Source organism: Akebia trifoliata, chromosome 4, assembly GCF_017979445.1.
Source record: "Akebia trifoliata isolate Shusen 1 chromosome 4, ASM1797944v1, whole genome shotgun sequence".
NCBI lineage: Eukaryota > Viridiplantae > Streptophyta > Magnoliopsida > Ranunculales > Lardizabalaceae > Akebia > Akebia trifoliata.
Window position 1 is genome coordinate 19,027,116 of NC_141378.1, and position 26,008 is coordinate 19,053,123.

General features: G+C 35.5%; 1 protein-coding gene across 1 annotated transcript; it reads right to left on the reverse strand.

The window, feature by feature from the left end:
- Positions 1 to 1,970: 1,970 nt before the first annotated feature.
- On the reverse strand, positions 1,971 to 25,768 carry LOC147404325 (KTI12-like, chromatin associated protein). The gene is made up of 10 exons (XM_086440210.1): positions 25,548 to 25,768; positions 22,237 to 22,340; positions 21,062 to 21,118; positions 12,837 to 12,922; positions 11,647 to 11,732; positions 5,032 to 5,147; positions 3,390 to 3,440; positions 3,198 to 3,286; positions 2,356 to 2,541; positions 1,971 to 2,151 (listed from the first exon to the last, which is right to left on the reverse strand). Exons 1-9 carry the CDS (start codon positions 25,699 to 25,701, stop codon positions 2,376 to 2,378), a joined length of 909 nt encoding a protein of 302 aa, XP_086296336.1. The 5' UTR covers positions 25,702 to 25,768; the 3' UTR covers positions 1,971 to 2,151; positions 2,356 to 2,375.
- Positions 25,769 to 26,008: the final 240 nt, after the last annotated feature.

Below are 26,008 nucleotides of genomic sequence, written 5' to 3' on the forward strand. Positions count from 1 at the left end.
AATTTTTTTATATACAATTCGCACTTGAACCAAACTATGCTCAATCCGAATCAATCCAATCCAAAAGGCTTCGGATTGATTCGATTATCAGATTTACCCAATCCAATGTGCACCCCTAATACTTAAGAGTGTCAATGGGAACCCAACTATCCAATGTATTCGAACCGATTAGTCAAAATTTTGGATCCACCATTATGAACCTAATTATTTTTCGTTGGTGAATATTTCAATTAAATAAGTGAAAACTCGGCTGAGTCAACTAGGTCTTGTTTATATAAAACATGGACTCTTGAATAATGACTCATAAAAACAGAAAAAAAAAAAAAATGAAGTCCAATTATAGATTTTGTATTACCCTTGGAATTGTTTTTTCTTCTTTACTTTTACTTTTATTTTAATGGTAAATTATTTTTTAATGATTCAAAATCTTAAATATACTACCAATCCACCTTACGATAATAAAGTTATATTTCTTTATTTAAAAGTTAATAAATAACTTTAAACTGATTTAAATGGTTTGAATTGTGTAAGTTGATTTCTGCTTGACAAATGAGCTCCTCTGCTTCCAGATGGTTTCAGCTTATATGTTTTGATGTTGATTATTATGTCTACAAATTTGGTGATTTCCGGCCAAATAAGACCATATAATGAGTCAAATAAGACCCACCTTGACTATTAGAAACTCATTTTTCTGCAAGAATTGATCGAGTCACGAACACCAAATTTCGACAAAACTAGAAGAAGAAAATTTTGGTTGATTTGAACATACATCAACACATTTTAGGGAATATTTGAGATACGTTTCCAAATGGATGACATGTTCTTTGACATTGATCATCTTTAAAAACTAATACAAAATGACACTTACGCTCTCATATTCAACTTCTAGCAAAAAAAATACAAAAATCTATAAAGATTTTTCTTCTTCAAATCAGTATCTTCTACAACTAGGATAAATAAAATAAAATAATTACCCTCAATCTTAAACCTTCAAACTCCAAGGCAAGATAAGAATTTTGAACTACTAGAAAACAATGGAATTTTGAATAGAAAAACGTAAACATCTATTAGATTACATGAAATTCATTTTCAAGGAAATACTAAATTTCCTAAGAAAATGATGGCAGAAAAATGAATTCTTCTGTTTGATTTCACCAAGGAAACCATCAAAAAGAGAATTGGCTTTTACTGGTCGACTCAACTTCGAACTTGACCAAGTTGACCAGATTGGATTTCAAGGTGACTAGGCCCCAAGATCAATAGCACCAACGTCAAGCCAACCTGGCAAATCTAGTCCACTTGATTTATGTCAAATCCAAAATGCCTAAAAATCTTATTTTTCAAGGGAAATCATTTCCCCGACTATTTTCCACGTACAATCAAACCAACAGGACTTTCTTAAACCAAAATGTGATTGATTTATAGTAGAGGTGAAGAGTTTTAAAGATACAAAATTTTGGGAGAAAAATATGAGAGGACATGCCATCAATTAAAAACATGGGATGTCTCAAATATTCACCAAAATGCAGAGAGGTATGTCTAAATCATCTAAGATGAAAGAAAAAAAAAAAAAAAATCTTACCCAAAAAATAACTAGTCTTTTTCGCAGCGGGCGGGGAGCCAGAATTTTGTCTATGTGGGGGCAACCAAGACACTCGAAAATTTTAAAATTTCTTGTAGGGGCAATAGTGGTGGATTTTATTTTCCTCCACTATTATCTATTGCAATAGCATATTAATCTTATAAGTTTCCAAAATTATTGTGCGGGTCAATGCTCTCATTGCCCCCCACAATAAATCAGCCCCTGCTTTTTAGAGAATTTTGGTCTTTTAAGTAAAGAATCAGTAGTTAGTTATGGCCTTGTGGGGCCTGTCCGAAGATCAACAGTCAAGCCCTAGAAAATAGTATCACAGTTACAGTAAAAACATCAAAATCCTAAAACCCTTGTTAAAAAAAAAAAAAAAGAAGAGTAAAAAATGAAGATGTTTAATTTAATAGCTAATACATTAAGACAAAATTTAAGTTAAATACACAAGTTTCAGATGATATTTATATATATTTAAAAAAAAAAATCCCTTCGTATGAATTGAGCACACCTGTGAACGAAGGCCAGCCAGAGTAACCTGACATGCTTCGGTAGACCCACTTTCCCTGCAATGTAGATCCGTTCAAGTGAAGAAAAAACCCGTTAGTATCAATGAGAATGAATCCAGAGTGATTACATGGGTGGGGGGCACTGCTTTCTGCTTATATCCGAAAATGATTTTAGAAAGCCTTAAATAATTTTCACACAAATGTGTTTCCATTGAAAACCTAAAAATTGAAAAAAAAAAAAAAAAGGTGAAAAAGGATTACTGTGCAATAGAGGTGACAGATCAAACAGTTCCTAGTTCCCTGTTCAAGTAGTCCACAAACATCCTTTTTGCACTATCTGCATCTGAAGGTGGGGGTGGTCCACTCAAGCTGGATTGTCCTGTCAATTTTATGAATGTTCGTCGTAGGCTCCGAAGCTCTGGTAACCCAACCTGTCTCTGAATATTAATGTGAATTGCTTGTCAAGGTCTTCAAAACTGTCTCTTTAACACGTAGACACATTTACACATAAAAATCTTTGATTTTTCGGTTCAAATACACAAATATTCAAACAACTCTAATAGTAACTCATAGTGTATGAACAATGATTATGATGTGTAATGTTGAATACAATGTTTATCGTAACTCATTATAATCGTACATACATACATACACACACATCACTGCATTATGTATCCGTGTACCGATTTCCCTTAAAAAAAACTACTGACTGTTTCAAGGCCTTAACCTGCAGTTTAAATCAACATTCATCAAACAGCAGCTATGTGGTAGTTTCTAATGTTTCAGCCTCTTCAAGGGAATACACACATACATGCATGCATGCACACTTTAAAATTTGAGGTTGATTCATTAATCTGTAATGAGTATTAAAACTGGGTAGAACCACATGAACGCATGATCAGTGCTTTTAAAATCACAAGGCACATACATGATGGATGAACACGTACTCAAAATACATGTAATCATCGATGCATGCATCCATGTATGTATTCTTTCCAAGTGTAACTCACTTTACAAGTAACCTATTTTTCTTTTTTTCCAATTTTCCATTCGACTGAATGGAAAAAAAGAAGAAATCTTCATTCAATTAAGCATGGAAGGATATGGTTGGCAATTGCCGGCCAAGGGAAATCCCATTCACGGGTCCTCCTAGTGCCTGAGATTGTGCTTCAATAATCACATTGATAACATCCTGCACAAATGTTGAAGACAGATTTGCTTGAATTTCTATCGAAGAACTTTTAACAAAGGAATGATAAGGATGAAGTGACAAGCTCTCATATCCTTGATAGTACCTGTGTTGCACGGTCCATCTCATACAGTGAATTCGCCTCTGATACATGAGCCTGGACACATCTTTTCTTGATCAGAAATTCAGAATTATAGGAATTTATGAATATTGATGGATGCATGCATGCATGCAAGTAGATTGCACATGCCTTTGCTCTGATAAGATGCTAGAAGCAAGAATAGAGAACAATAAACACAGAAGAAAATATTCGAGTCGGCAACACAAATCCTGTTTTTAGTTCAACCCAATATTGAGCTTGCACATATAATTAAGGAGGTTGTTCTTTAGATTAAACTATTAGGAATTTAAAAAGAAAAAAAATCAAATGGTCATGTTATGAAATAATATTAATCTAGTTCCGCAAGATCAATTATGACAAAGAACAAAGTTACTAATTATAGAAGTAATAAAAGAGACGGAATAACTAAAGGTGCCGACTTGCTAAGTTGGTTCAAGTCTGAGAGTGTTGATACTACAACCTGAGTTAAAGATCAGCCTGCACCTACTAGTTACCAACCACTAAACTTACTTGCCTAGGAAAAAAAATTCAAAAAGTATCCTGAATGTACATTATCAAATATGTTTATTAATTAGAGGAGTGGGGAGGGTGGGGGGGGGGGGGGGGGGATCTCCTTACACGCTATCCACAACAGACATGCTACATGTAGTATTTTGTTGTTTAACTGACATATGCTTGTACAAGTTGAACTATCGACAAAATATGTCTACTAAATTTGGTGCACCTCACACACCATAGTTTTTTTTTTTTTTCTTTTTTGAGTTTTTTGCGCACTTGAAATAGTAAAGAAAAAGATAAAGGGAAACAAGAAAGGAGGGATAAACATACTCAACCTTAAAATAAATAGAGAAAGCATCAAGATGCACCACCTAGTGTTAAAATGCTTTAATGTGGTAGGTATGAAGGCAAAACCTTTCTCCTTTTCTGTGCCAGTATATGGGACGACATGTATCAATAAGGGATATTTAATTTTTTCTGTATTGATGCTTGATGCAATTTGACAAAGTTGCCTTGCAAATTTTTCCTGATAACAGTACACTTCTATAAGTTCACTGTTGTTATCAGGAAAGAGAAAAACCACAAAAGTAGAGGTCCCCCTTAAAATATCAAATGGCCTGTAACAGCTAAAGACTAAATTCAGCAAGCCCGGAGTAAATGATACATTCATAAAGTAGACACGGAAAATCTAGACACCTTAGTGATTCAGCACTCATGGCCACGCAAGGATGTGGCATACTTGCATCTGCCCATGTGTTTCTCAGTTGCAAAATGAAACTATTTTTGTGGAGAGTATGGTGCCCTGATACTATCCAGAAATTGGGATAGATAGAATCCCATTAGGGTGGGAAAAAAACAGAATTTAAATATGTGGATTTGTTTAAAAAATGTGATGGCCTGTGTCCAACATGTGACATGTAACCAGCACAGTGAATTCTTGGAAAATGGACTGTCCTTGTAACATATATCTTAGGCCTGCCATTATGGCATTTTTAGTGGATCGCAGCATGTACTTCATAGGATGACGTATATAGTTTGTGGAAGCTAAGGTCACGTACAAGCTACTGTGTGCACGCTCATGTTTTTGCCTTTGTTGGAATACAATGATCATACATAATCCCATACTTACATTTTGTGTGGCAATGGTGGGCTGGAGCACTCTAACATTTCTTGATTTGGAATCCACTTTCGTTGTCAAGTATGATACAGCATCCACAATAGCAGCAGAAGATTGCTTTATTCCATCTGGCTTGAGAAAGTATATGAGTGAAAGAGATCAAAATATAATATAATTATTTTAAAAATATCAGTCGTCAAGTGAAACTTCTGAGCTATATGACAGCACCCCGCTTTAAAAAAGTGAGGTTATCTATTTTTCTTCCCTTCTGAAATATGTTTTAAACAAGACAAGAACTTATGAATAAAGAACCATTGATAGTGTCACTTACGTCTAGAGTAAATTAACATAAAAAATGTGGGATAAGATGATCATTTGAATGTGATATACTCATAAAAGTCATGTTGAAGAAAACAAAACAAATGCAATTATCTTTTTTCAGAGGAGCAGTGGACAAGATCTACTGATAATTAGTTGATAAAAAAAGATAGTGATGGTCTAAGGGATGGAAATGCTCATTTATGTATGAAAACTTTTGAAATTTTGCTGCTTACGTTTTGCTTTGAGCTGAGTCAACCTGGTTCATTCAGGCCTAAAGACCAAGCCAAATCCATGTTAGATAATAAATTTGGCAGGTTCAATAATAGACACACTCTGATCTTATAAAACTCTGTTCGGTCATCAAGACTTCTGAACTAGTTGCTTTTGATTGAAACACCTCAACATGGTACATATTGAAGTGTGTTGATTATTAAATGTGTATTGCCAAAGAGAAGAGGCAAAAAGACCTACAAAGACAAACCAAGAAGATTAAAAAAAAAAAAAAAAAACTCAACAAGAAGAACCCTAACCACCAGATAATAGTTCCCCATACAAATACAATACCTCCGAAAAAAACAAACTCATTGCAAGTTGATGCCTTGGTATTCAAGATACTATCCTGAATATTTTCCTCCTTGCCATCAAATACTTCTCCATCCACTATTTCCATAGACCTCGGTGAACCAAGAATGTAGCAATCTCCATAAGATTTGACCCCAAGATGAGAATTGAAAAATAGATCAACTTGTCAACAATAAATTTCATGATCTACCTCGAGATGTGTGTAATGAGATGACAAATAAATTTTATTATTTTTTTTATGTATAATGGTGATCTTAATACACACGTTCACCAAAGTGTCACCCTCTGATTAGCAGTCAAATACAAAAACGATGACGTGTAGATTTTTTCTCTCTGAATTTCATGTTAATCGACTAAGAAGTGGTTTCTTGGTTTGTAGATGATCGCTTAGGATGTTTAATTTTCTATAGAGGCATGTTTTTTATTATCTTCTCTCCAAGGTTTGTGCTTAATTGATTTAGAAGGATTTTTATGCTTGTAGAGAAAGGTTTTTAGGCTTGATCTTCTCTAGAATTAGACTCCAAGTCGTTATTGAAGGTGGTTTTTTTTTTTTTTTTTTGATAAGTATTATTGAAGGTTGTTTTTTCTCTGGAGAAGAACTAAACAGCTTCTTTTTTGGAGGGAGAACTTTTGTCTTCTGAGAGAAAATGATCCACACTCCTCCCAAATGGCCTAGGTTTTGATGTTTATAGATTTAAGGTAGGAGGGCATTTCCAATTATGCCCCTAACTTAAATGGATTTTACATAATTGGTTTAAATGATATTTGGTTATTAGATTGACCTATTTTAGTGGGTTTTAGACTCAACCATAGGCTGACCAGCTTGTTGGGTGTATGAGCACAATACTTAATATGGATCAATTAGACTGATTAGACCACGGGATTTATCTGTGAAAACCCAAAACCAACGTTATAAGAGGCCCATTCCAAGATTATGGGATCAATTTGGATGCTCGGGCCCAATTTTAACTTTCAAGGACTTTCTTGTAGTTTATAAAAGTTATAGGACCCTTATTAAATTTTTTATAGGTATAAGATTAGTGGTTAGCAAATGAAGTTGGATTAAAGGGGGTTCGAACCTAAGACGTAGGTATTGATGAACCATTTACCCTAAAAGACTGATCTGATGGGGAAGGTGCAGCTATGAATATAAGAGAGTCACGGGTTGAACTAAGGCACAATATGTGAGCATGTGACACCCAAGAGCGGAGGTAGATAACACAATACTCAACACTCCCCTTCATCCATAAGGGTGTCAAATTCCTTCGAGAAGACTCGAACCCATGACCTATATGAACCCAGCACAACGCTTTGATACCATATTGACAAACCATTTACCCCAAAAGACCGATCTGATAGGGAAGACGCAACTATAAATATAAAAGAGTTACGGGTCGAACTAGGGCACGATACGTGAGCACGTGACACCCGAGAACGGAGGTAGATAACACAACACTCAATAGTAGGAACGACACTCCACACGTCATACCACTTAGCTAAGTTGGCACTTCACATTACTACTATTTAATGTCTATTTTTTGTTTAATAATTGTTTACTTGTTTTATTATTTTTATTCTTTTGTAACTTCTTCAAAGTTCAATACAATTTAGGCATTATCTATTACGATTTATGAATCATTGTTTTTAGTTGTTGACTTGTTAAAGTTTTGAGTTTTAAGTCTTTTGACAATGAGATTGGCATTGACAGAAGCGCTGATTATCAACCATCAAGGTAAATTACAAAAATCAATAGCTAAATGACTTATATTCTTGTTCCTTTTTTATTTGTTTATATATTTATTATGATTTTCATATCTTTTTTAGGACTTCTGTTTTATAAATTTATCAAGACTTGCATCAAGAACCCAAAACGTCTTGAGAAATTTAGAACACTGGATGGAACTTTAGTGCCCCAATTGATGATGGAAATTAAGAAGGCATGATGACTAAAGGATTGGGAAAATAATCCAAGGTGGTATAGAAAGATCTAATAGAAAAGTATCCATCATGACTAATCGACCAGGTGACCACAACCATCTATCTATATTTGACGACGAAGGGGTTATAGCTAATGCAAGCTAATAATCTGAAGGATTGGCAAAATAATCCAAGGCATTATAGAAAGGCCTAACAAAAACACATTCATCATGACTAATCGACCAGGTGACCACAACCGTCTACTTATATTTGATGAAGGGTTGCCGCTAATGAAAGATAATTAAGACAAAGTCTAAGGGGGTCTACTTTGAAGACATAATAGCCAAGTGGGATTGGGTGTGTAACATTGTCGTGTAATCTGTTTGTCTTCTTTTGAGATGCTTTTTTTCTTTTTGGGTTCTTAGTTGGCTTGTTCTTCACTTTATGGTCTCCTCAACCATGGTATCGATAAAGATCTTTGATTTATTAGGGAAAAAAAAAACCAAGTCCCATAATATAGGTTCACTTGAGCCCACCAAGAAATCTAGTACTGGGAAGTTTTCTGATCTAAAGCAAATAAGAGAGGGACTTCAACACTACCAATTCTCTTAGAATTGAATTTTATTGCCTTTTTCCCATGCAAAAATGAGTTCTTTGAGAAAGTTCAAGGTAACCATTATAAACTCCCCTCCACACACTACACATGTAAAGAAAACGTAACTTCGCTATTGTTCAACACAAAGTTTCTACAACCATTAATAAATTCCTATTAACCAATTCATCAAAGTTAGCATGCTACTCACAAGTCACACAACTTGGACACCACTTTTTTTTCGTTAGCGAAATGTATTAGACTAAAATATTCACTGATACACCAAGGGAGCACAGAATGTCATCTAGTTCCCCCCAAAATTGAGCCCTTTCACGGCTTTCAATGGGATCATACACCCCAGTAAAAACTCAAGAACTAATGTACAACAATTCTGCACAAATACCATTAATTAAGCCTTCAATAACTTGATCCAATTTGATTTCTTAGAGGTTATCAAGTTAGCCTCCCACCAAGACCTAATATTCGATACCATAATTTCAGATTTATTTATTTTCTTAGAGGTTATCCACTAAGCCTTGCAACTTCCTATTAAGTCAAGATGATTTACCTCTTTCAATAGCAACACTAGAGGATCTCAAAATTGGAAATTCAACTTCATTACCTAAAACAAATTGTAAATCTGCTGAATCAACATCCCTAGTTCAACAAGGACAGAGAGTCGATAAGGGTACCATCTTTGCCCAAACCTTCAGCTTCGGATGTCGAGCAAGCTCATCCACCCTGTAGGTTCCATTTGTAGCTCTGTTGTACACAACAATTAGGCCTGTCAATGGATAGTCAAAATCCGAATCCGAATTCGAATTCGAATTCGAAAAATCGAATATTATCCGAAATTTTCGGATATCAGATTCGAATTCGGATGTATTTTTAATATTCGAATATATTTCGGATACGAATTCGGATATCGCTACATCCGATTCGTTAATATCCGATCCGAATACTTTTCTCTTTCTTTATATATATATCTAAACATTAATTGAGACAACAGACGTCTGTTTTACTTTATTTATATATATATTATATATATATATATATATATATATATATATATATATATATATATATATATATATACAATCCCTCTCTCTCTCTCTTTATAACAAAAGACAACTCATATACACTCTCTCTCTTAAATGAAGACAAGACATTAATTGAGAAAAGACACGTTTGTTTTACTTTATTTATATATATATATATAATTCCTCTCTCTCTCTCTTTACACTCACTCTCTCTCACTCATAAAGATGAGACAAAGACAACTCACTTACACACTCTCTCTCTTAAATAAAGACAAGATATATCCTTCTTTTTTTTTTTTCTCTCTCTCTCATAAATACGAGACATCTCTTTTATTTCTTTTTTTTTTTCTCTGTAAGACGAGACAAGGTGGATAACTTTTCTTCCCCTCTCCCTCTATCAACTCAAACAACTGCGCAAATACTCTCTAAATGATTTCCATGGCGCGCCTGGGCTTCAATTCAACTAGAATTAGAAACTATAAGCTTGAAATTCAAGACCAATGGTAGATATTAAAGGGAAGAAAGTTTGCGAGGGAAGAAGGTTTGCGAGCTTGTCGTCTGTAATTGTATACTTTCACTTCAGTATACCAAGCATTTTCCAAACAAGATCATCAATGGTATAACTTTAAAGGATGCATTGATACGATGAGCGATGAATTGGGTGTTCTTTTGCCAGAAAAAATCTTATTTTTCAGGTAATTTTTTTATTTTATTTAACTCTTATTTTACCTGTAAATTACCTGTAAAAAATCAAAGATTTTTTTATTATTTAAATTCGAATTGAATATTTTCGGATATCCGATAATTTTTTCGGATGCGAATTCGAATAGTGGGTAGTGATATCCGATCGGATTCAAATTCGAATTCGAATATTACTATTTTTTTTCGGATTCGAATTCGGATATAGTAGTATCCGATCGGATACCTATCCGTTGACAACCCTAACAACAATAGTAAGAATGGAATCAAAGCCTTGTCTTCCTGACCACCATAAGAATGTCTCAAAGAGATTCCTAAGATCATAATATTGCCTAACAACCACTGAGAAGGGTTTGACTGAACTCCATTAATAAAAAAACCACATTCAGCTGAGAGTTTGCTGCCCCATCAAAGTGGGTTGAATTCTTTGAATTTATCCAAGTTATGTTTTATTTAAAACATAAAAAATAAAAATAAAAATCCTTCAATATCTTAGAACTAATCTAGGATATATTTCTTTTTTGAGAAGAAAACTAATCTAGGATATATTGTCAAATTAGGTTTCCCCAAACTATACAGAGTCGAATTTCAGCCAAAGATTCCCATTAATGTTAATATTTACAAGAAGTCAAAAAGATATTTTTCAAGACAAAATTTTGATCTACACTAGAATATGATTCCAAATAATGTTTTCTTCCACCACGTGGTGAATCCAACAGTGATTTATCATGTAATTTAAAGCTTAGATTTGCTGAACCAACTTTTCATGTCCATGACATGAAACATTAGACTTGTAACAAACTAGGACTTTGAAAATTATCTCAGAATATTTATACCATCAAGTTTCACACTGTACCCAGAAGGATTAGTGCACTGAAGTACGGTACAGGTTATCATACCTCCCGAGCAACTGGTGTGCATTGGGTACACATTATAACAATTACTACAACTAAATACAAAACAACTAAAAAGTAAATTAATGGCATGTATCCATGGATTCACAAGCATATAAAAAAAACAGATGGTTCAACTGAAGTTTAAAAATCAGGAAACACAACAGTGAGACCATTATACAGATTTCTTTTGCCTTCTATTTATTAATTTATTTTTATTGCAGCTCAAGTGACATCATTTCCTAAAACTTAATTAAAGTAAGAAGTCAGTTTTGATTATGTCTAAGAAAAACAAACATCAAGAATTTTCTGGTCAAAGCTCCTTTGTTAGTTATTCTGGAGTCCAGAAAACCATGATATTTTTCTTTGAATCATTACGTCAATGCCACTTGACATGCTTCAGTTAAACTTTTCATATCTTCAAAAAAAGTTTCAATTCCTCTTAATATAGCCAACTCAAACAGAACTGCAGCCAACTTGGAAATGAATTGACTGAAAGAGAATAATTCATCACCATATATCACTGAACCCGAGACATTAATATGATACCTAATCAATTCAAGACTTTACAAGCAACTGTTACCTTTAGATGGCCATAATTCAAAAAGTGGAGAATCCCATCGATTTCGCCTATCTGGTCTCTCAAATCTTCTAACTAAATCTTCAAATCTGTTCAACAAAAATTTCAGTAAATAAATGAAAGTGCCTGGAGATTCAACACAAATCTCGAGTAGTACCATGATTCTGTATTTTGATTGGAAACTATTTTTATTGATAGTACAAGTAAAACCAAAACAAAATCAACCCATGAACGGATACACAAGCAGAGAGAAAGGATGGCAAGGTTGTTTTTTTTTTTTGTTGGGATAAGGATAGCAAGATTCAAGAATGTAATTTTGTAAAGATATTGTCTAAAGGTGATGAATGGTGGATTAGAATACATGATCTTTCTTCAAGAGGAAGGCCAGGTTAAAAAGCCTATGAACATGCAAGTTCTGGTTGCTGAGGCATTTTGGGAGGCCCAAAATGGACCTCCATCTACAAGCAGGCACAAATTCAAGTTGGAAGCTGTTGAGATCAAGCTGAAAATTCAAGTTCAAGCTAAGGACATCATCAGAGTGATGATAGATCTAGCCAGAGGTATGTCTCACCATCCAACAACTTACAAATAGTCGGTGGATACATCTCCAATATTGTGTATCATAGATAGTGTCAAAAAAATTAAAAACCACAATTTCCATTCTTAGTCCCACCCCATCTAAAATCTTTGGTCAAATTCCATGAGGGGAAAAAATTTTCAGACTTGGTTGTTACGATCATTCTATTTTTTGTATGCATACCTGGTGCATTTTAATTGGCAGGTGATTTCTCCTCAATCTCGGGCAGAGTTACAGGTTGGGGGGATACAATCCATGAATGGTTTCACTTATAATTTAGATTTTGTTGTACTTGGGAAGAGTCAACAGTCCTTCCATTGACTAGTCATTTTTTTGGTTAAGAACTTTTTTTTTCCTGTTGGAACATCCTCCCTTTACGTATAATATCCATTTTAACTAATACTTCTGTTATTGATTTAAAATAAATAAATAAATAAATAAATAAAACAGATTGCCTAAATTTTTGTCCGGCAGAAAGTCGGTGAATATTCTAATAAATCAAAACATAAAATATCCATAGTGTAGGATAAGAAAATTGGAAGGAAAAATAAAACAGAAAGAATAAAAATAAAATAATGGAAGATATCAATTGTTTGCAAACGAAACTTGAACTTACATCTCGTCATCATAAGTGGCCTCCCTCTTCTCTTTACGTCCCTTATTCCATTCCCTACAATGGTCTTCTTCCACATCACAATACAGCTGTAACAAGGAATGAAATTGATGGCATTGACATCCATAATGATATTGCCAAGTTTTCATTAGCAAAAAAATCATAGGGTAAGATGAATAAGGTATGTAGACTACATTTTTTAAAAAAATTGAAGGAAAAGAATGCTCACATTATTCAAGAATTGAAGCCAGCAAGCAACACAATTTGGTGTTCAGGAGTGGGGTGGCTAAGGGTCCCTATGGTTGTGATCTTTGGAAAGATATCTTGAAGAAAGCTCTGGTGTTTCGTCGAAGAATCCAATTCAAAGTAGGGAATGGGAATAGGGTGCGGTTATGGGAGGACAAGAGGTATGGAAATGTTTCTTTAAAGGGAAAATTTTCAGATCCTTTTGCTTTGTCTAATAAGAAGGGGGGAAAGTTATCTCAGCTTTTATGAACACAAAAGGGTTGGGGAGGGCTTAGGATTTCGGCTTTAGAAGACCTTTTAATGACTGGGAGTTGGTCATTGTGAGTAGTTTGCTCCAGGAGATCGAGGACAAAAATCTACAAAGTGATACAAAGGATAGACGTGTCTGGGACGGGTCCAAGAACAGTCAATTTTTAGTCTCTTCTACGTACCGAGCTATATCTTTGTCGTTTGACAGTATCTCTCAAAATCATTTTGTTTGGAATGAGAAAGTTCCTCCAAAGGTATCAATCTTTGTTTGGGCAGCTTCATCGAGGAGATTACCCACCTTGGACCAAATTATTTGAAGAGGCTTTCCTACTCCAAATTTTTGTTGTTTGGGTGGTAGAGATGGGGAAACGGCAGACCATAACTTAGAACATTGTTCCTTGGCTTGATCAATTTGGTTTCATTTTGTAGCCCTTTCGGCCTGGATGGGTGCTTTCCTGGGAAAATTGGGCTCTTCTTTCAGTCTTGGCTTTCTAGGGGATATACTTTTTGGAAGTCAATGGGTATTTTCTAGAGTTTCCTTCTATTTGCAGTTTTTTGGACGCTTTGGAAAAAAAAGAAATAGCAAATATTCAATGAGAAAGTACAATCGATTCAGAATTCAATTCTTTCGATCTTTGGCCTTTTGTTCTTTTGGGGAAAATTATTTAAGGATTTCAAGGGGGTTTTCTTAGATGATCTTTTTTTAGATGGGATTTGGTTTGTAATTTAGAGTTTTCTTAGCTTTTTTCTGCATTGTACCTTTTGGGATGGTCATCTTGACCTCCCAAAATATTTTTAACAAACTCAATCTTTACCGATTTAAAAAAAAAAGCCTGAATGAACAGCATAATGGAAATAAGGATGTTTTTTTTTCTTTTATTTCTTTGTAAGGGCATTACATCTATTCACTCTTTTACTAATATATATATTTGCCAAGCTCTCATAATGAGACTTGACAATTACTTTTCTGCAATTCTTCTTGGTATCAAGGGCCCTAGAGGACCCTTCTTCCGTTTTTTGGGATCTTGAAGTCTCCTCTCCTTATTTCCCTTTCTCTTCTTCCTTCACCAACGCTTTTAGATCTTGAGACCTAATAACCTAGCAACAACTTCGTTAGAAGGTCTTTCTTACGGGGACTTTTTTCTTTCTTTTGATTCTTATTCCCTTAATCGCATGTTGCGATAGGGTTTTATCGTTCTTTTTCACATGCTGCAATAGATTTTTGCGCTGTATTTTCTACCCTACTATAGGGTTTTCTGCCTTTCATAGGTGGTTTGGTTCGATTTTTTGCCTTTGATAGGGTTTCTACCCTTGCTGATGTCATACGAGAGTATTTCCAGGTGGTGCAAGTTGTATAACAGGATTGTTGGGCTGTGTGAAGACCTGCGATAGCAGCAAAGTACAATTGGGTGACTTGCAACAACAGCAGGCACTGTTCTATGGCCCTGCGTCAACAGCAAAGTGTTGTTTTGTGACCTGTGACACTATTTGGGGTTGTGTTAACCCTGCAACAGCAGCTAGGTGCTGGTTTCTGTGACCTGCGACACTTTTTGGGGTTGTGTTTACCCTGCAACAGCAGCTAGGTGTTGTTTCTGTCACCTGCGACACCTTTTTGGGTTGTGTTAACCCTACGGACAGCAGCTAGGTGTTGTTTCTGTGACCTGCGACAATACAAGGCACTGTTTTGTGGCCCTACAACAATAGCAGGTGTTGTTTTGTGACCTGCAAAAGCAGCAACAACTATTCTGTGACCTTTATCAACAGCAAGGTGTTGTGTGGAGTCCTTTGACAACAACTATTGGTGCTGCTTGGTGGTCTGCCATTGGGTGATCAACAACAACTACTAGGGCTGTGTAAGTGACTACGACAACAACTTTGAAGTAATTTTTTTACTACAACTACTTTATTTTTTGTCTAGGACCACAGTGATCTCCCTTATAACCAAAGTTCCGACTGCTTTATTCGTAGTAAGCAATGACATCACATCAAGAGACCAAGGACTCCAATACCATACTTGGAGCAAACCTCTTAGCCCAATGCATTACTAATGCCCTATTAGATGGTCGGAATTTTCAATCTTGATCTCAGTCAGTTAGGCTTTATTTGGGAAGTAGAGGAAAATCTAGATGGCTTTTGGGTACTATTAATAAACCACCTCCCACTGATCCTAAAAATGAATAAATGGGAGATTGACAACTGCACTATCCTTGGATGGCTTTTTAACTCCATGAAATAGCATATCTACACCATGTTCATGTATCATGAGACTGTCTCTTCGTTATGATCAGTCCTTACTCAAACACATGCAGATGCTCGGAATGACTTAAGGATCTACGAGCTTTATTGGGACATTGCCTAGGCTACCCAAGGGACTGAGAGTGTAGCTGACTACTTTGGATTCCTTCAGTCTCACTGGGAAGAGCTCTCTCACTATCAGTCTATGGTTAAGCTGTCTGCAGAGGCAGCTAGGTTTGTGGTTACGCGGATTGCTAGACACCAAACATACAAATTTCTCATGGGTTTACATCCTGAGTTCGAGACACTTCAGACACAGATCCTTAACACTACACCCTTACCCTCTTTATTTGAGACATTTACGACTATTGATAGTGATTAGCGGCGTCATCGTCGTGTAATTCCTTATTAAACTCAGGCCCTTGGCATTATCTCTGCTCCAACACAGATCAAATGACTCTAGTAGCCAATTCGGATTTTTCTGACTCTCGTACTCAGGGATCTGAGAGTCGAGGTCACGGAAGCCGTGGCCAAGGTAAAAGGAGTGGTTTTACTTGCAGTCATTGTGGGAACATTGACCATGAGAAGGCCCGCTGCTTTCAATTCTATCCTCAAGTGTTGCGATCTTCTGCCACTTCCTCTTTGGAATAGTCTAATGTTGTGGAGTCATCATCTGCTCCTCCTATTAATACCTCTACTTCCCTTGGTATTATTAATTTGCAACAACTCCAGACTCAGATTGTTGCTATTGTACGAGATCAAATCCATGCACAGACTCACTCATCTTCAACTGTGGCCTCAATTACCATCCCCTCAAGTATGTTTTTTTGCATTTCATGTTACTCAGTCTGGTTCTGTTCCTTTGACTTGGGTAATTGATTCAGGTACCTCTGATCACATGACCGGTGAGTCTAGTCATTTTACTCTTCAATTTTTTCTACTATTCATAAGGAGGTTCATCTTGTTGATGAGTCCCTTACTCCTATCCACAACAAGGGTATCATCCCCTTATCATCTAGTTTTTCTCTTAATTATGTGCTTCATGTTCCTAACCTCTCTTAAGCTTTTGTCAATGAGTACTATTACCAAATCTTTAAATTGTTCTGTAACTTTTTTTTCCTACTCACTGTATTTTTCAGGACCTGACTTCGAGGAGGATTTTTGACAAGGAATATGAGAAAAATGAGTTGTACCTGTTTGGATCTCAACCTACTGTTGTTCTGATGACTGTTCTTCCACTCTCTTGGGGCCATACTTTTTCCTCTCAAACTTTAGATTTATGGCATGCTCGTTTATGATATGTTAATTTTCAGCACTTATGTTCTTTATTTCCTACTTTAAAAACTTCTTGTAGTGGACACAAGTTTCAGTGCTCTGTGTGTGAGCTTTCTAAACACACGTACTTCTTATGTTCCTTGCATGCATCGATTTAATACAATGTTTGATTTAGTCCATTCTGATGTGTGGAGACATTCCCTTGTTACTGCTTTTAATGGTCATAGATAGTATGTTACTTTTATTAATGACTATTCTCGTCGTACTTGGGTTTACTTGATGCGTTCTCGTTCTGAGATTCTTCCTATTTTTGTTAATTTTCTTAAAATGATTTAGACCCAAGACAACATCATTGTTAAATCCCTTAGATCTGATAAAGGAGGGAATATATTTCTGATGGGATTCGATCCCATCTTCATAAGCATGGTATGCTCCACCAGTTGACTTGTCCCTACACTCTTGAACAAAACGGGGTAGCAGAATGCAAGAATCGTCATCTTATGAACATTGTCCGTTATCTTCTTAGAGGGATGCATATTCCCAAGTTATGTTGAAATATGACAGTTCTCACTGCGGCTTTTCTCATTAACTACGTTCCGAGTCACAACTTATGTGGACAAGTGCCTCTTCATGTCCTTCGACCTAATAACACTTCTTTTTCCCATTACACCTAGAAATTTTGAACATACTTAATTTGTTCAGGATAGCATTCCTTATTGCACGAAATTAGATGACAAAGTCATTCGTTGTGTTTTCTTGGGTTACCCTTCCATGTCAAAGGGGTATCATTGTTATGATCCCCTTTCTCATTGTGTAATTCATTCTTTAGATGTCACTTTTTTTTTTAAATGTACCCCATTTTCGTGCTACATCTTCTTTGCAGGACCTTTCTCCTTTGCAGGATCTCTCTCCTGCAGTGCTACCCTCTCTGTTTTTCTCTCCACCGTCATCTTCTTTGCAAGTCTTGGTAGGATCCAACTCCATCTTTGCCGCCTCTGAAGGTCTACTCTCATTGCCTTCTTCCCTTACCAATTTTGCAAACTTCTTCCTTGGACTCAGGTATACCAAATCCTACTTCTATTCCTTTTGTTTCTAACTCTACTTGCCTATCGTACTTGGCAAAGATAAGCAGGGGTGTGTAATTGATCATCTTATTACCCAATTTGTTTCCTATCAAAGACTCTCACCTTATCACACCTACCTTATAGCCACTGACTTTATTCAAGCTCCTCGGTTTGTATCAAAGGCTTTGCAAGACCCTAAGTGGACTATAGCTAGGACTGCTGAAATGAATGTTTTGCAGAAGAATCACACCTAGGAGCTTGTTTCTCTTTCATCTGGGGAGCGGACTATTGATTGTAAATGGATTTTCACTGTCAAGTATCTCGCGGATGGTACCATCGATCGATACAAGGCCCGTTTAGTTGCTAAGGGATTTACACAGGTTCCATGCAAGGATTTCGGTAACACATTTGCTCCTGTCGCAAAACTTTCTACTGTTCACCTCCTGATATCTTTAGCTGTTTGTCATTCATGGCCTCTTCACCAGCTCGATGTAAAGAATGCATTTCTGAATAGTGATCTAACTAAGGTTATTTATATGGACCCCCTCTTGGATTTCTTCTTCAGGAGGAGTATTCTGGGAAAGTATGTCGTCTTCTCAAATTTCTGTATGGCCTGAAGCAATCTCCTCGAGCCTAGTTTCAATGTTTTTCTGAGGTTATTTTATCCATGGAATTTTTCAGATGCCACTCAAATCATACTTGCTTTGTTCGTCGAGGAGTAGATGGCCATTGCACCATAATTTTGATTTATGTGGATAACATTATAGTGAATGGAGATGATGTACAGTGGATTGATAGAATTAAGATGTTATTGGACCGTGCTTTTGAGGTAAGGACTTGGGTCTCCTCAAATACTTTTTGGGGATAGAAGTGTCCCGCTCTCGCCGTGGTATTCGCTATCTCAACGCAAATACACATTGGATCTTCTTCAGGACACTAGTATGCTTGGTTGTTGTCCTTTCTCCTCTCCTATGACTCAGAACCATCACCTTCATACCGAAGTTGGTGATTTATTATCTGATCCTTCTTCTTATCTGAGACTCGTAGACCGCTTGATTTATCTGACTAACACGAGACTGGATTTTACCTTTACAATTAGTGTAGTCAGTCAGTTCATGCATGTCCCATGCACCTCTCATCTTGATGTTGTTTATCGTATTCTTCTTTATTTGAAGTCTTGTCATGGTCTTGACCTTTTCTATTTTTCCACTGCTCAACCACATTTGTCCTGCTTCACTAATGTTGATTATGCAAATACTCTTACAGATAAGAGATCTACCTCTGGTTTCTGTACTTTCCATGGTGGTAACCTAATCTCATGGAAAAGTAAGAAATAAAGTGTAGTTTCCCATTTTTCTGCTGAAGCTGAATATCATGCTATAGCCCTTGGCACTTGTGAGCTTACTTGACTTAGATCATTGTTGATGGAGCTGGTTTTCCGGTCTCGGGCTCTTCCACTTTATTTTATGATAACAAGTCTACCATCATGCTTGCTTCTAACTTAGTTCTTCACGAAAGAACCAAGTATATAAAGGTTGATGTTCACTTTCTCAAGGAGAAAGTTCAATCTGGTGCTCTTCAGACAATCTTTGTCTCTTCTTCAGAATAGCTTGCTGCTATCCTTACGAAGTCTATTGGTTCTTCTGTTATTAACTTTCATCTTGTCAAGTTTGGATTAGTTGATATATTTACCCCAACTTGAGGGGGAATATTGAAAATAAGGATGTTTTTTCTGTTTTTAGTCTTTTATTTCTTTGTAAGGGCATTTACATCTATTCACTCTTTTACAAATATATATTAGCGAAGATCTCATAATGAGACTTGACAATTACTTTTCTGCAATTCTTATCAACAAACCAAGATCCAAGTCAATCAACTTAAGACACCAATGCCTCATCATCGATTCTACTCCAAGTTGAGGGTGTTATTGAAGATAATTATTACGATCCTGTTTAACCACTAATTTATGGTGAGTGAGGTAGTTTTAGTAATTTTAGTGTGGCTTTAGTACCACTCCGCCTACAAGTTACTTTCGTACTAAGTAACTCCTCTATGTAAAGGAGGGTATGTCTCTTTGTAATACTCCGATTCAATAGAAATATTTTTCTTAACAAATCCATCATAGGGCATGCTTCATTTAGAGGCGTTTTTTTTTTTCTTTTCTCCAATACTCTATTTGCTTCAATCCCGAGTAGAAGAACAAAAAATAACTAACAATCTTTCATTCTTCTCCTTTAACGGTAGCGTGCAACTCATCATTAACCAACTCCAAGAATTGATTTACTTCATCTAGCTCCTTATCAAACTTGCTCAGCAAGTAGGTTTTCAAGAAGAATCCTCTTCTACGTTGAGTTTGATGCATGAATCTTTACCCTCCCACAAAATCTCCACCCCCCAGCCCCCTCGGGGGGAAGGGGGTGATTCAAACTCTCCTACGAGCATACCTCTAACCTGTCTATTCCTCTTACTTGAAAAGCAAAAGCTATTAACTCAAGCAAGACCTGAAGGGCCAGACTCGAACTCCTGCTTCTAGCTAAAAGACAGAACTAGCTCAAGCAACTACATTGAGGGAAGCACTTCAAGTGGTATACTCAACTTTATGCTTCTAACTCGAAAGGAGATAGATTTAGGTCACTATGGAAGTGTTGCTGCTCCACATAACTTCTTTGAGAATCCTTATGATAAATGTTAGCTTTTATGAGGACAAGAATTGAAGCCTTCCTGTTGGAATTGTGCCTAACTTCCTTGTTGAAGGATCTAAATCCATGATCACTATCTCCTTTTCTACCGTGCTTACTTTGTCACTTTACGCCCTGAGCCTCCTCGCATCCCTAAATGTCCTTGGATTATCTGAATTCCTTTTTGTTTTCATTTTTTTTAATATGATATGATGAACTTTAGAGCTCATTGGTGAAATCCTTTTCGGCATGTCTTGATACTGAGAGCATGACAACTTATGACAATGCAACAAAACTAAATAGGTTAAACTAGGTTTTATTGCATTGACCTTTCTTCTAGCCTTGCAGATCATAATATAGTCTTATTGAAATCCTAGTGGTACAGTTCTTTTTATTTCATATTAAATGAAGAAAAAAAGGTCATCGCAACATGAATGTTATCACAAGTATGTTAAGCATAGGAATAGTGACTATAACTTACCACACAATATCTTATTCCAGCAGCACGAGCTAGACACCATAACTCATACCTATAACCCTGAATATTGAAGAAGGGCATGTCAGATAAATACAAAGCCCAGATTGGCCAAGCATGAAAGGAAAGAAGAAAGGTAATAGAACAAAAGACCTAGCACAGGAAAAAGTAAATAGTTTGTTGCAATACTATAATGCAGTGGAATGAAAAAATGGGCATCTGAAAATTAGATCAGTTAGAACAAGTGAAACTTGAATATGAACAATCAAACCGCAAGGTTTATAATCAAGAAATAAGATTGGGGATATATAAATTGTTATTTTGCTCTCATGAATATAAAGGTACACAAAAAAAAAAAAAAAAAAACCTTGTTACAAAAAACAATGACTAGGTCTAAAGGAAGCACCTAACTAGAAACCACCAAACATAAAAAATGCACAAACACATCAAACTCATTTATGCAATCAAATTAGACTAAGGAAAACAAGCAAAAGGTTTAAAATCTTGTCTCGAGGAAATGTTTTGGTCACAAACCATTTGATATTTTGTGGTCAATGTTATATTCCAATCATGCCTGAAACATTCAGAAATGGAACAAAACTTTAGACCATGGATAAGCAAGGTATGATAATGTTTTAATACATAGATCCGATATGCCTGCTTAGATTTTTTTTAAATAGAAAACCATTTTTTCAATCAAAACTTTCCTACGAAATATTTTCTTCGAGAAGTATTATTTTTTGTTTCAAGGAAATGTCAAAAAAAAATAGCATATAATTTTTTCACAAAAAAAAAAAAAACCAGTTCTTAGGTGATGTTTCTTTGAAATTGTTGTGTGGAAGCATAACACACAACACATACATACATATATATATATACCAAAAAACATTTGCCTCGAGAGCACTACCCCCCGAACCCCTGCATGAGGCCAGTTGTTTCGGGCCTCAACCCTTCAAACTGAACCCACTCTGCTTCGGAAAAAGTCCCTTTTGATAATGTTTTGCCTCTTGGAAGTCCAAAACAAATGTGATCAACCAAAATAAATGCGCAACAAAGGTATCAACCAAAATAATACATCACAATATCTAACTTATTTTTACATAGTGCATATTGGATGACATTAGCATGCCAACATCATAAGCAAAATTGAAAATCACTAACCGTGTTGCCAATCTACTCACCTTGATGCTATTCAACGAATCTACAATAACAATATTGTCTTTTGACAAGGATCTATCAACTTCAGATCTGAGTACCCCCCTTAAATTCTTCTCTGCGTTCATATCTACCAAGATCCCACGGAAGTCAAATTGCATTCAATAAATATATTCTAACACTAACAACAATCAAAAGGAAAATAAAAGAACCAATCTTAGTAGTGATTCGGCGACAAAGTATAATGTGGGTAAATTTCAAAGATAATTTGATTTTGACATGTGAAAAACGAAAAAAAAAAGGACAACTAAAATAAGAAGAGATGCATTCGAGTTTAATAAAGTTTTGCTTTCACTGAGAAAAATGAATTGTGTGTGTTAATGTTATGGTTTTTTTTTAGTCAATGCTATTGTTGGGTTTGAGCTTGGGCTTATTAATAAAGCCCAAAAAAGCTAGTTCTACCAAAGAGCCATGAAAATGATTGAGAATCTTGTACTTTTTTTTTTATAAGTGAGAATATTTGGGGAAGTTTGGTTCGGATTGTATAACATGATTCTTGATTCCGATTATGGATTATCAAAATCAGATTTTATAAACTGTTTTTCAAAATCCAAAAATCTCATTTGGTTAAACTGTTTTTGAAACCTGATTTTGCAATTGAAAATCATAATCTCGTTTGGCCAACATTGTTTCTGAAAATTGACTTTATATAAAAATCTACCAAATTATATTTTTTTCTAAAATAATGGTATAAATAAGGGTTATAGGATGAAAACAACGGATAGACGAAGAACTTAAAGATTACTGAATTTTGGAAAATAATAGCGGGTTTAAGGTTAAAATTGTGGAATAGAAGGAAAGCTTATAAATGTCTGATTTAATGAAGGGAAAAAAAAAAGGGGTCTGCAATGGAAACCATGGATTTTTACGTTGGAAAATCAGATTTGTTAGTAGAAAAAAATAGAAAACAATAGATTAAATGTAAGATTAAAAACGATGGGATGGAGATAGAGGTTGAGCTTGAGAGGGCTGGTTTCAGAAGAAAAAACGTTTTAGTATACAATTTCAAGGTATCTACAATCTTTATAGTTGCTGGAAAACAGATTAGAAAAATAAGAGAAAGAAAAGGCAAAATAGGTTGAAGAAGACGACGACCAAATAACCTTGAAAACTGTGGAGAGAGCTATGGTCACTAAAGAAGATGAGCAAGGTTTCCACCAAGCTTTTTTTATAGCTGAAGAAAGGGCCCGAACAAAATAAATTTTCTGAAATTTTGTTCTCACATTTTCTATTGGTAAGAGGAGTTGAACCCCATGACCTTTTGGTTGTTACATGGTAATATATTGTTGTGCAAAAACACTACAAGCGGCTTGCTGTCCAAAAATGCAAGAAACAATATGCGACCTGTTTCTGATTATTGCTGATTTTCATTCATGATTTTAAAAATAAAAAAATAAAAAACACCACTACAATCCCAACCAAACACACTTGTAGATTCTAAAATCTGATTGTACTTAAGAATCGGATTATATAATCTGAACCAAATGCCCCCTTAGACTCTCTTAAAACTTGAAGAAGAATCTGTTCTAGCATCATTTTTTCCCCTTTTGTGCATAAATTTTATTTGAACCAAATATAACGATAAAAAGAAAGGAGAACTACCAAAAAATTAAGGGCGTTGATAATAAGGCTCAACAAGAGAAAAAAGAAAAAATTAATAATCTCCACAAATCACAAACTCCCATCTCATTATAAATTCCTCAAAAGAAAGGGAGGGGGAGGAACTCAAAAATATTTATGCAGCTTAGACCCCAAAAAAATGTGGGATTTGAAACTCAGAACAATTCCATGCAAGGATTCTTCCTTCTCCAAAGAAAATCCTCCCATTTCGTTCTTTCCAAATACTCCAATAAACTATAAATGTAACATTCTTCAAAACATCGTACCTCCAGCAACAAAGGTTTAGCTTTTCCAAATATGAAGAAGGAACAATATGACTGGGGAAAAGTCCAATAGATCCAAAGAGGAAAGAAAATGTGAGTCCACACATTCCCAGCTACATTACAATGACGAATAAGATGATTAACAACTTTGCCACTTGAATTGCTCATGGTGCAGAAAGAAACGATAATCCTCCGACAAGTGAGAGATGATCGACCATTGGAATATCATCCCAAGGAAGCCCATGTATTTGAAGAGGTAAGGAACACATCAAAAAAGTATGTGAGTCTCATCATTACTTAAGCTTCCATCCAATACCCTAGTCTCATAATTCAGTGTTGCCTATCGACTTGCTAGTGAAGGTGTTAAAGAGTTATATCATTGTGTTTTTTTATTGGAGGAATTATCATACATTTATCAATTTGATTCTTGTCCAATTCATGAGCTCATTCTCTACGCAATTTTAGTCCAAGATGCAACCACAGATATTTCAACAAGCAACCACATGAGTGAAAATCTGCCACTCTAGAACATGATTAAAGATATGGACAATAGAGCATGCTTAGGAATTCTAGGCTCCATTGCTTTAAAATTCCTTTAATTTAGATTTTTCTTTGTATTAAGAGCACTTACATCATTCAGAGTGTTACACAACCTTATTATCATGGTTTTAAATCTTGCTTGAGACCAATATGACACATTTGAGTCATCTCGATATCGTTCAGCAACAATACGGATATACATGGTGTCTCAGCCTTAACACCATCTCAAGAGATAAGCGAGACGTGACTCAAACGATATTTTGAAAATCTCTGCCGAATCAACTGGGATTTTATAAACTTCAACTAAAATAATTAATTCTTTTAGAATTTATTTTTTTATTATATAAATATGATTTTATGACTAAAAATCTTCTAATCTACCTCATTTTATTAAAAGAATTATAATTACTCTCTCATTTTAGAATAGGATTTTATTACTCATCCTAGACAACTCGGTCTCGTCTTGAAACCATGCAAACAAATTCAGTATAGGAAAAACAATTGGGTTTTGTGCAATTATGATTAAAACAAACAAACGCAGTGTGTTTTTTTTTTTTTAAGGCTAATTGAGTTTTACACAATTTTGGGTCGAAATTTGGAAGGAGAAAAAAAGGTGTAACTATGCAGACATGGCTGGATTCATCTGTAGTGGGGTCAATTAGTGGAACCAGGTGAAGGGAACAGTCACTCTTATTCCAAAATAGCTAAAAAGGAGAGAGAAAAAAAAAACACATAACATAAACCCTAAATTCCTTAAAACATCACAACTTCAAACACAACAAGTAATTAGTAACATTTACAACAATCTTATGTTTTTAATCAGATAGATAAATGTAGATTGTGAGAGATCTAACCAGCATAGCTTTGATTTCGATCGAGATGGAAGGAAGATTCATCGATGATCCTGACCGTTGGTTTGAGTTCTAGGGCACTAAGAGCTTCTGCAAGGCAAAGGGCAGCCGTCGATTTCCCGCTGCAAGGTTGACCACAAATCACGACCAACGCCATGTCGAAAGAATTCGGTGCAGATCCTCAATTACACTGAACCCACTCTCTAACCAATACCAACGAGACGTAATTCGACCGCATATATAGCTTTTGGTTTGAAAGAAATAAAAAACTTAAAATTATTTAAAAGACCCTGGTGGAAGGATTTCTTTCTAATTAGTCCCTAAGTTTTAAGATTTCTCTTAACATTTCATTTACTTAAACTTTCCTTTCTTAATGGTCCCTCGACCAGTCGACCTCGTCCCAACTTATAATATTTTTGAAAGAATAATACTGAAGAGACCTAAGATTGGAACCGCATATCACA